General features: G+C 41.9%; 1 protein-coding gene across 2 annotated transcripts; it reads left to right on the top strand.

The window, feature by feature from the left end:
• Positions 1 to 547: 547 nt before the first annotated feature.
• LOC118111685 (probable E3 ubiquitin-protein ligase DTX3) lies at positions 548 to 3,723 on the top strand. 2 transcript variants are annotated; one of them, XM_035160495.1, is made up of 3 exons: positions 548 to 949; positions 2,510 to 2,727; positions 3,157 to 3,723. In XM_035160495.1, the coding sequence occupies exons 1-3, from the start codon at positions 584 to 586 to the stop codon at positions 3,233 to 3,235; spliced, it is 663 nt and encodes a 220-aa protein (XP_035016386.1). In that variant the 5' UTR covers positions 548 to 583; the 3' UTR covers positions 3,236 to 3,723. The 2 variants fall into 2 exon arrangements, with proteins under 2 accessions (XP_035016386.1, XP_035016387.1); XM_035160496.1 differs by having other exon boundaries at positions 550 to 934.
• Positions 3,724 to 12,267: the final 8,544 nt, after the last annotated feature.

Raw genomic sequence — 12,267 nt, 5'->3', positions numbered from 1 at the left:
CGTATCAAGTAAAGATATATATATATATAATTAAATTAGCCAATTTTATTTATCTTCGAATAAGACCAGGACTTTACTCTCTATATTTATAGAGACTTATTTGTGATTAAATTGGCGTACAATTTTGTTCAAGTAATATGACTTTTATAATTAAATTACAACTTTATTCCCACAATATTATCACTTTTTTGTCTTTTAATTAGCCTACGACTTTATTGTACTAATATTATGATTTGTTCTCATAAAATTAGGACTTGCTCTCGTAATATTGTGACCTTTGGTAATTAAATTAGCCAATTTTATTTATTTTCAAACAACGCCAGGACTTTACTCTCATGACTTATTTGTGATTAAATTAACCTACATTTTTATTCTAGTAAAATTATGCGTTTATTAAATGACAACTTCGTTCCCATCATATTATAACTCCTGCTGGTTTCTCTAGTTCCAATGTCCGTCTCTAACTTCCAACCCGTTCTAATGGGGCTCTCTCTGGCGCCACCTAGGGATAGAGTTGGTTTCTGGGAAGCACACTGCCTTTAATGTTTTGCTGACGTCACACGACTCCGGAAAACTTGTTTACATGCGCACGCGGAAGCAGCTCGCAGTGCTTGTGGCGTCACAGCCGGAAGAAAAGAAGATGGAAAACACCAGAAACAAGAAGAAGAAGAGTTCGGAGGACTGCGCCATTTGTTTGGACCAGATTCAGGAGGAGAAGACACTGGCGTGTCGTCACTCTTTCTGCGCCCATTGCATCGACCAAGTCTTCAGGGTGAAGCCCGCGTGTCCGATCTGCAACACCTATCACGGCGCGTACACGGGGACCCAGCCGCGGGGCACGATGGCGGTGACGCGCAGCTGGCAGCGGCTGCCCGGGTACGAGCACTGCGGCTGCATCATCATTCAGTACAGTTTCCCTGGGGGGATCCAAGGGGTGAGGAGACTGACGGTGATCACACATGGAAACCACATGCAAGTTACACCACTGTACTCGCGTCTTACTTTCAGTACTACATGTGTACTCCAGGGGGCGCTGTATGACGTCAAAGCCCTGCGTGCACACACACCCACACACACACCCCATCTCGATTTGAGGTATCATGACTCAACTAACCATCATGCCCCTCTGGGATTTCCTCCTTATGCTCAGTGTCGTGCAAACAAACCAACTGTTCTTAGACAGTCACGTTTAAAACCTCCCGTAGGTTGGTGTTTGAAGAGGAGCATTCTCTGTTGCCATAGTAACATTGTAGCAGAGGACACAATGTGCCTTTTATCTGGAGTTGCCCACCACATGTAGTAAAATACTTACAAATCATGTCAGTAATGTTTTTTTTTACTATTTACTTGCTGCATATATATTTATTCATTTGCCACTGTATTTATTTTATTATTCAGTATTTATTCCTCTGCTGCTACCTGGTCCTGATCATATCTTCTTCATTCACCTTAACTCTACATCATTTCTGTCTGTATTACTTACCTCAGTGCACTCCGATCACTTTAATCATTCAGTATTTATCTAACAATCATTTCTCCCAGCTGTTATCCTGTTCACAGTTCTTTTACAGTCATATACACTACTCTCACTTTATATTTTCAGTAAACTGCACTGATTTTTAACTGTCTGTGGACATGGCACTGATGTCATCATTGTTTTCTTTCTTGTTTTGTGTCTTGACATTCTCTATTGGCCTTAGATTTGCCCTTCGCGGACAAATACAGTTGTTTAGAATTTGAATTAGGATTTACAAATTCTAATACTTGTTTGATTATAGTCTTGTAATTCATACAGTTGAATGCGTAAATGTGGGCACCTCCAGGCAAATTACATATTTGGTAGATTCGTGAAGTGAAAAGGAGTAAATACAACCCCTGCAACAAAAGGGATTTTATACTTTTTACTTCGTAAGCCATGTCAGCACTTAGTAACTCCCCCTTTGCCAACGGTTAAGCATGGGGATAGATATATTATGCTTTGGGGTTGTGTAGCAGCCAGGGGCACAGGGAGGAATGGATTCACTGGATGTGAATGTCCTGAAGTAAGTTAAGAAAGGAAAACTGATAAAGATTCTGGCTTGTTTATATGAAATCCCCCAATTTAAGAAACACAAGCTGAAACTTCTGGAGCAGCCCTCACTGTCCTCTGACATGAACATCACTTCAAACTTGTGGGTGGATCTCAAACATGCTGTGTGGACAAGACGCTCTTAAAACCGTCAGATGTAAAGTGATCTGTAGGAGGAGTGGGTGCACAAAAAAAACAGACAAACAAAAAACTCACCAACATCCAGCAGAGAAAAGTGAAAGGCAGTTTGAGGTGATAAGGTTGTGATGTTGTGTAACACTGACGACGCCTTAAAATTGATTACGATGCCTCGTTTGGCTGCTTGTAGGGAGACATGAGAAGGAGCATCACCGTCTTCAGTGTCAGTGAGCATCAGTGTCTTGGTCATGAAAACACGAGTTATCACAATAACCGATGCTTTGTTGTTTCACCATGTTACAGCCCGAGCACCCAAATCCTGGGGTGCATTACAGCGGCACCGATCGTACAGCCTACCTGCCAGCCTGCAAGGAGGGAGAGAAGGTGGCGAGGCTGCTGAAGAAAGCGTTCGACCGGAGACTCATCTTCACCATCGGACAATCTGCCACCACGGGCCTCAACAACGTCATCACCTGGAACGACGTTCACCACAAGACCAGCACGACCGGCGGCCCACAATGGTATAACCCCTCACTGCTGTAGAAGAACCACTCCTTTCGCCTGCGGGTGTCTTGTTGGCTGTAATACGGGGTTTATGTTCGTCTAATTAGATGTTGTGAGTGTGTCTCTGAACCAGAAGTCATGCTAACCCATCTGGTAGATGTTGAGGTATTTCAGAAGAAAAGAGAAAACTTTAAACTTTAAACAACACAAAGTGAATTGGATTTATCCTCTGCACCATGAAGTCAGGCAAAAACATTTTCATGACCCAGTGTTTTCTTTAGAATCAGGACATTCTCTAACCAATCCTTTTTCCAAAACCGATTTAGCTGGACCGATTTAAACTCAAACTAAAGATGCATTGAGGTAAAAGGAAGAAAGCAGGTTTTTGGTTGCAGAGGAGGAATCACTACATTGCTTTTGATTGCTTGTGTTTCTTGTGTTTTCAGTTTTGGATATCCAGACCCAGCATATCTGTTCAGGGTTCAAGAGGAGCTTCGTCTTCAAGGAGTGACAGAGGATAACTAATGGATGAAGACGTTAATTGTTCACCTAGATTTATTATTGCTGCGTATTATGACAAGTGTGCACTTTTACATTCCTCCACAGGGATCTTGATCAGCGACACTTTAAGGATGTTTTTCTCTGCAAGGTGTTTGAATTTAATTAATGGATGCGAGACATGGAGGATCACGGCTTTCCCCAAAGATTTTAAATGTTCCTTTTCGACTTACTATGCAAAAATGACTTTAAGCACAGCCTGTACAAGTACTTAACCTAAACAAGATTATAGAGTACTAGGTCAGGGACTATACTGCTCATCATCAGATGAATGTTCTTATTTGCTATTTTCACAATGTCACACAAAAGCACAGATCTGGTGCCTTGTATTTTTCAAAATAATCTTTACTTTATATCTGTTTGAGTATAATTTGCTAAAGTTATTGTTTTTATAGGTATTTTCTATGACAATGTTTCTTTGTGACACATTTGCTTAAAAACATCTTCAATTGGAATTACAGTGTTTAAGTCTTGTTTTTTTTTCACTTATGCCTGATTGAACACATGATGCATCCATCAGGAAACATACTGTGTTGACAGAAGTGTCCCACGAAGAGAGAATCAAACAAACAAAGCGTCAGGAGAATTCACTGGTCCACTCGTGTCCATTTTCATTTAGTATCTTACCCCCTGTGGTCCACTAGAGGGCGCTGCTCTCCTCAGAGAAGTCTGTGTGCTTGGTATGCAGCTGTATCTTCATCCCAAAGCCACAGCACCTCCCAAACCTCATCGCCCAAAGTCAGTGAGAGGAGCAGATGATGAGTCATGTGTTTCCATGGTGCTCGGGGCAGGTTTGACTGTTGTGTACAATGAGAGAAAGGATGTCAGCCTGTGTTTGACCACATTCAACCGATCTTCACTGGATTTGTGACTGAAGTGTGAACACTGTAAATGATGAGCATTTGACATCATTCACGTGTCTGTGTGTTAAATGTGTAACAAGTGTGTCACAGTAGCAATCCGCAACACCAATAAACCTGGAGATATTGTAAATAGAGTCTAATAAGACCAGCTAAAAGCTTTTAAGCTTTTAGCTGGTCTAAGTTAAAAGCTCAAGTGAAGTGTTGAGGTGAAAGTATGTGGAAGTGGTTGAATTCCACATGTGATAGAACATTCTGTACATTTATCTTTTATTTTGATGGGGAAATGCTTATTTCAGAAAGTATGATATATATTGGAAAATGTAAGAAATCCAATAATGTAACAAATGTTTAAGCATGTATAAAAAAAACTGTTATATATCTATAAATGCTCAGAGTAGAGCACATACCAAAGTCCAACAGTCCCCTTATGAAACCACATTTATCCAGATCAATTTCAGTCCCCTAAACACGCCTGATCTTTTTTCCCCAAGATCCATGAATTATTCTCTGAGAAATAAGCAAAGATGTTGAAAATCTCTCAGAGGGAAAAATAATTGTGGATCCGGATCTACACCAAAATGTAATGGGTTCCTCGTTGATCCAAACTGCATCCTTCCAACAAACTTCAAGATTTGTGGAAATAGGTTCTGTAGTTTTTGCATAATCCTTCTAACAAACAAACACTGGTGAAAACATAACCTCCTTGGCTGAGGAAATAAGAAACTATCAAGAATATTTCAACCTTATAAGAACATATGGTTGGATTGTCTGATCTCAGGTGTCTCTATATGCAGCAAAGCTTGACACACATGCTCAGTTTTATGCTTTTCTCTCCTCTGGCCTCTCCAGTTACTAATAAAAATCAATCATAAGCAGAGGATTTTTTTTTCTCTGTGATAAATCACAGATTTATGGGATAGAAACAACAACCTTTAACCTATATTTCTATCAGAACGAGTGCACATGTGACGAGGCGGAGTCATCAGGCTCGACCTCCTCAGCGCTCTGATGTTAAAGGGGCTGGGGGACTTTCTGTGGCCTGTAGAATCCGAGGGCATCTGCTGCTCTCACAAAGCAGACCAGGACCCATCTGGTCAAATGTACCACCACCGCCCTCACTGCCCCACCTCCCCCTTCCCGCATTTCCCCCTATAATTCATCAGTCCAATCCATTCCTCATCACCATTTACTCTTGTCTTTGTTGAGCCTTTATCGTTTAAATATGAATATATATGATATATGAATAATGTTTTGTGTAAGTGGACAGAACATACAGCATCAACTGATCCACTTGCTCTAACTTCATGAATATTTTACTCATTTGCACTTTTTTTCCCCCTTGCATTTAGTTTCTACATATTTACATTTTTTACAATAACTGGAAAAGTTGTCTCTCTAAGTAGGTTAGCATATTGATTGAAGATGTATAACATGATATAAATTCTGTGTCTGCTGTCTAAAAATTCCCTTTCACTTCACTGAATGTAACCTACATTTGAACATGGAATATTTCAAGTGAAAGAAGCTGGAGAGTCTTTTTACATTAGAGGACGTCCTCTTGACAGTGTTTCTTTATGCGTAATCATTTAATTTATTCTTTTATTATTTATTTTAGACTACTTGTTTTTTTTATTTACACTCTCACTTAAAAAAGTATACGGCTTTGGGAGCAGATTTCATATTAACATTCAATGACTCCTTGCCCCTCTCTGCAGGTATACTCCCCTTCCCTGTCAGAGTCCATCTGCTGATAATAAGGGCAAGGAATTACAGAGTTGTAAAAGAAGCTTTATAAATATGTATTAATGATTATGCACAGTAATGTTGCGGGTGGATTTAACATACATCGGCTTACAGAGCCATGTGACGCGCCTCTATATAAAATGGACGGATGACAGAGTGAAAATAAGCTCTGAAAGTGTGTGGATTAAAATGAACACATCTATAGCTGCTCACGCTCGTTTTCCACTTGAAGACTCCTCCGTCAGACACTGCAAATAGCGCCAAGACCTTGTTGATTTCATGTTTCTGGGTGTGACTACAGACTAGACGGCTTCTCAGGAGGGGCACCCGAGAAGCACACAGGCGCGCGAACCCGTCAGTGCAGTGCAGATGATAAGAAAATCAGTATGTGACAGTGCGGAGCTGTTGTTCTCGCCCCCTCTCCCCACTGTGCTCCTTAATTAGAGCGTCTCTGGCAGCGGGGGAAGCCCTGGCACACAGCCTGCCTGCCTGCCTGCCTCCTCTTCCTCTCATCCTCTGGTGCCAAAGCCACCCAATCACAGATATACCTGTCTGTCTCAGTGCAGGGCATGCTCCTCTTCCCACAGTGTAATGAGGATCAGCTCCTCCAGACACAGCCTAGTTTTCTGCTTTTCATTATATCCTCACTCGCCTCTCTCTCTATTAATACCAAATTTGAAAGAGATAAAGATCATCTGACTTTCCTGAATTGAGAATCTCTACGTTAAAACCACGACGGACGAGAAACAGACATTCGATAGTGTGTTTGTAGGTGAGGTTTATGAACCGTCTCCACACACACTCTTTGTGTGACAGAATGTCAGCCCACACCGCCGACATGCTCATCCACTGTGCCCGAGGCTGTTTGCTCAAGAACAGCAAAGTGAAGGTGGGTGTGTGGGTGCTTGTGCTTCTGTGGCTTTTGTCTGTGTGCCCTTGACTGCATCTGTGCGTACAGTATGTACCAATATGCACTAGTGAATACATGAGCCTGTGTGTGTGTGTGTGTGTGTGTGTCTGTGTGTGTTTGTGTTTGTCAGTTTCTCACATTCTGTTCTCTGATTCATTGCTGGGGCTACACGGCTTTTTTTGTCTGCCTGATTTAGCAGAACAGACCCTCTGCTTTTTTTAGTACTGCTGACAGATTTACCGACTTACTCCACCGACAGGACACAACGGCAGAGCTGGCAAACTATCGGGGTCTTTGGCTGGGTTGTCGGCGTCACAGATTGAAGCCTCCTCTCAAGCTGTTCTTCATTAGCAACAGCCTAGTTTCTCCCTGATATGAGAATAGTAGCACCATCGGCTGTGTGGGAGATGAAAACAACGTCCAGTAATACCCTCCACAAACCTGAATTATAGGAGCGACATTGTTATCAGTCGATTATCGTGCTTATAGAAGTGCTTTTGGTTCATCTCACGTATTACAGGGGGGTGCCAGGCTCCCTTTGTTGTGCTCCCTGTCAGTATCCTCGGCCTTGGCCGTCCACGCTCAGACTCGCTCTCAGACTGTCTCATGTAAGAGCAATTAGCTGTGGCTGTCATGGCAACTAGCATGACCTTTCTATCATTTTACAAACGTGAATCTCAACCGAGGGCCTCTCTTTCTTTTCAACAGCGAAAACAACTTTTTTTTCACATTGGTGGAAAAGAAAACGTTTTTTTTCCTTTTTCTGATAAAAACGAGGCTTGAAGACGTGTATCTTGGAGGAGACACTGGTGAGCACATCATTCCTTCCGGTAGCGAGGATGTGGATGCCTTTGAGTTTTAATACACCCTGCTATATTTGACATGATACTGTGGTATGCAGTGTTCCCTCTACTGTGTGTGAGCCACACTGAGACCTGTTATTGTACTGCATGAATAGCAATGAGCCTTTATTGCTCAATTACCTGCGTCAAGGAGGTCATGTTTTCAGCCCGTTTTCTTTGTTTGTGTGTTTGTTTGTAAGCAAGATTACACAAAAACGACTGAATGGATTTCCACGAAACTTGGTGGGAAGGATGTCTATGTGTCGGGGAAGAAGTCATTGGATTTTGGTGCAGATCTGGATGAGGGGGTAGATCCTGGAGGTTTTTTGTACTTTCCAACAGACAGGGCATTTTTCAACATTTTGGGTGATTTCTCTATGAATAATTCCTAAATCTTGATTTAAAAGAATCAAGCATGTTCAGGGGACTGCATGAATGTGTGCAGATCCAATTACAAACACAGATCTAGTGAATTTGAACGTGGTTTCAGGAAACTGTTGGGCCTTGGCAGAGGCATAAACTCCATTGAGTGACATTCTAGTTCAGTTCGAATACGTCACGTTTGACTGAATGTTTGATTGTTTACTAATACTGTGAAAACAGGAGAAAAAAAACACATCTAATAAACATGTAACCAATCTCCTTGGCGCATATTTACACTTGTCGAGTGCAGTAATCAGATTAAAGTAATTAGTGTTAACCAGTTGTACACTGATTTGCCAGATTGCAGGTGCCACAGAGGAACCATGGGGATTATCAAAATAAATGTGCTCAGGCACAACCTTGAGCATGCGCTTTTAAGGCTTCGCAAATTGAATATACAGTGTAAATATAAATCTGGAGCCGCTGAGGAAGAATTTGTGCTCACACAGCCGTATATTTTATAACGCTGTGCCAAATTGTGGGCTGTTGCAGCTGAGAGACTTGGAGGCAGAAACTGTGAGTCACGCAAAGATTTTATTTCAAGTGATATAATGAATTCTTCTGTACTTTAAGCCAGGGTGAACATCCATGCAGGGACCTGATGGAGATCTGTAAGGTAAACCTGGAGAACCATCCATCCATCATCCATCCATCCATTATCTATACCGCTTATCCTTAGGCGGGGTACACCCTGGACACATCACAGCACCAACGTACAGAGACAACCAAACATTCACATTCACATTCACACCTACGGACAAATTAGTCTCCAATTATCCGTACCCCCACACACTAACCAGTTTCTTTTAAGAACACCAAGGTTAAGTGTGTGAAAGCAAGAAAATCCCCGCAGTTATGAAGTGGGCACCTTGCTTCACCTGTGGTTTGTTGATGCGGAGCCGCTGCACACGCAGGGCGCTCGGCAGGAGTTCTTACAATTAACGAATGGAACAGCTGCACTTTATGGCGGCAAACAGCTCACTAAGCAGTTTACGTTGAATCATAAAAGTAAACAGAGAGCTTAATCATGTCAGACAATTATAGCAGTGTTGTGTGAGTAACTATTCCGGCTACAGTAGCTTATATCCTTGCACCATGCAGGAATCAGGGTGAGTCATAAGATGCATTTTCATATTCATAGCTCATGTGTTTTTTTCCAGACAGATTAACAAAATTAAAGAAGCCAAACCAGCATCCAAAGCCGACAGAATAAAGAAATGTTAAAGGTCCAGTGTGTAAGATTTAGGTAAAAGGGATCTATTGACAGAAATTTAATATAAAATATTCCTAGTGATTTTTTCACGAGTGTGTTTCATCTAAATTATACAAATTGTTGTTTTATTTACCCTAGAATGAGCCCTTTATATTGAAATACACTTACATCGGGGGAGTCCTCTCTGTGGAGGCCGCCATGTTTCTTGTAGTAGTCCAGACTGGACAAACTAAACACCCTTTGAGTTTTTATGAAAACTGAAGGTTAGAGCAGGTTCTCTTTCATGTTTGGAAGGGGAGGATGAGGTGAGCTACCACATGCAACTTCACCACTAGATGTCACTAAATTCTACACGCTGCAACTTTAATGCAAGCATAAAATGTATCTTTGGAGAAAAAATTGTTCAAACTGACTTCTGGCATCACTACCTGTCAAAATTAATTGCAAAAAAAAATTGTGTCCCAGATTGCATGATTTGTAAAAATATTTGTTTATATTTAAACTTAATATTCCAAAACATTTGCGAAAATTAGAGGATAATAAACTATGATGTAACACATTAGTTAAACACAGTGTAGATCTATGAATAAATTGTCTCCACTCCAGAGCTCTTTTTGAACATCAAACGCTATCTAGGCAATTAAAGACAGAGAGAGAGAGAGAGAGAGAGAGAGAGAGAGAGAGAGAGAGAGAGAGAGAGAGAGAGAGAGATGGAGAAGAAGGAGAGAGTGAGTGTTTAAATATTACTAGCGTGGCATACTAATTCCTGTCACAAATGTGCCTCCAGGCCCTCTACAGTCTGTATCGAGACAGAAAGAGAGAAAAATGCACATTTACTTATCAAAAACTCCCCCCAACAGAGGGATGTGTGAGTCAAAACAAGAGGAAGAGGAAACGGAGAGGGAGGAGACGCACAGAGGGCAGATGAAAATCCGATGAGAGATGAGAATGTCTTTGGAGCTGATGTGTTGCTGGTAGCAAACTGTATCCCAGTATCTAGAGCACATATTGATTAAAAACCTTTATCTCAAAGTACTTAAAAAAATAAAAAATAAGACATTGACACAAACCCAGACAGCAAACCTGGCATTAGCTTTTATTACATCAAGATATTCCGCACAGCTAAGACAAGGAACATCAAAAAGCATCACTGACACCCTCTGAAATATTTAATCATTTCCAACTCCCGTCTTTAATAACTATACATCTTATACATCCAGTCTCTGACACCATACATCCACAGCTGCGTTTTAGGAGCTGGGAGACGAACTGGAGAACGGAAGGCATCAGACTGTTCGACAAAATTTGAATCTCTCTTTGTTCCACACTGGGTGTTATTTAAGCCACGTGACTACGTTTAGAACATGAAAACATTCACTGCACTGTCCTGTCTGCTGCTCCCACAAATACAAAGTCTCACCTGAGAACCTGCAAGAGGTCTGAGGTCAAAGTTTTGCTGTTGAGAATTGAATTTATTTAATTTGTCATTTGAATAATTTTTAACAGGAAATAGCATGGAAATGTAATATTTGTGTTCATACAGCACTTCCATACGCAATGCTTTTACTATCACCACTCATACACAGCCCGGGGACACTTGCAGACTGCGGGAGCTGGGGATTGAACCACCAACCTTCTGGTTAGAACCTTCTGAGGCACAGCTGCTCCTGCAAGTACATTGACTAATTGTATTCCTGTCCATTGAAGACAGTCTGCAGAGGCTGCATGGATGTTCAGGATGGCAGTTAGCTGAGAGCCATATCCACCCATCGTCTGGCACTCAGTGGGCGGCTGTAGCTGAAGGGGTCTTCCTCTAACCAGAAGGTTGGCGGTTCGATCCCAGTCTACCCTTCCCAGTTGGCAAGCTACTGAACCCCCAAATTTCCCCTTCTCATAGAGAAAGTGCTGCATATAGATGATTGAATGTGTGTGTGAATGGGTGAATGGCAACAAAAAACCCTGTACTGCAAAGTGCTTTGAGTGGTCATCATGACTAGAAAAACTATATAAATACAGACCATTTTCCATATGGTTGTTTCAGTATTTGCATTATACATATGCTGCTATGAGTCAGTAAATGAAGCTCATATTGTCTAATACCACAGAATGCACTCTGGAGTTAGATGGTAGAACAGGACAGATGTGTTTTATTTGAAAAGGCAACTCTGCTGATCTGATAAAAAATCCACTCACTATATGTCCACTTCTTTCTTTCATCTAAAAAAATAGGAAGGAAACACGCTTTTACTACAGATGTGCTACCTGTTGTTGTCATGACAACACGTCCATTCAGTGAAATTGCTGCAGATTGCCACATCAAATGCCGGTCGAATAATTAGAAGCCTCTCTCATGAGGTTATCCGTCCGATCTTCACGTCTTTTTCTCCAGTTCTGCTCGTTTTAGTTCCCTGTGGATGCTGCTAGCCAGCGAAGACCTCATCCCAGTGCCGTGCTTATGTAATCTGCATCGGCTCCATGCTTCAGTTCCCCCTTTGAGTATGTACATGCAAGAACATCCCTCCAGTGTGTGTATTCTCAGTACTTTAACAGCTCCCCTGTCACTAAGGATCAATGTCATCGCTCAGCTCAGTGTTTCTCTCAGAGCCACCCCTCCATTTTATTTTTAACACACCAGTGTCCGTATCTGTCGCAGCAGGACGAGAAGAGAGCATTTCTGCTCAAGCTCAACTTCATTTTGAGGTGAAAACAGACACGAGGTTCAGGCTAAAAGATGCAGAGCGAGGGAAGACATCCTCCCATCTCTTCTCTCTCCCCCTCCCCCTCTGCCTTTGCTCTCTCTCTCTCCCCCATCTTCTTATTTTCTTTTCGCCCACCCCCCAATAAAGCATGAGAGCAAGAGAGTTACTGCTCGGTGGGAGGGCCCTGTGTGCATCCCGGACGAAGCCGAGCACACACCTCACACTCCCCAAACCACAAAAGGCACATGCTCCCGCCTGTAGCCATGGTTCCCTAAAGAGGAGTCGCTGAGACAAAAATGAGCAGAG

This window comes from Hippoglossus stenolepis, chromosome 6 (genome assembly GCF_022539355.2).
Source record: "Hippoglossus stenolepis isolate QCI-W04-F060 chromosome 6, HSTE1.2, whole genome shotgun sequence".
Classification (NCBI taxonomy): Eukaryota; Metazoa; Chordata; class Actinopteri; order Pleuronectiformes; family Pleuronectidae; genus Hippoglossus; species Hippoglossus stenolepis.
The sequence above is the reverse complement of the archived record's forward strand: the minus strand, read 5'-3'. Positions and strand labels throughout refer to the sequence as shown.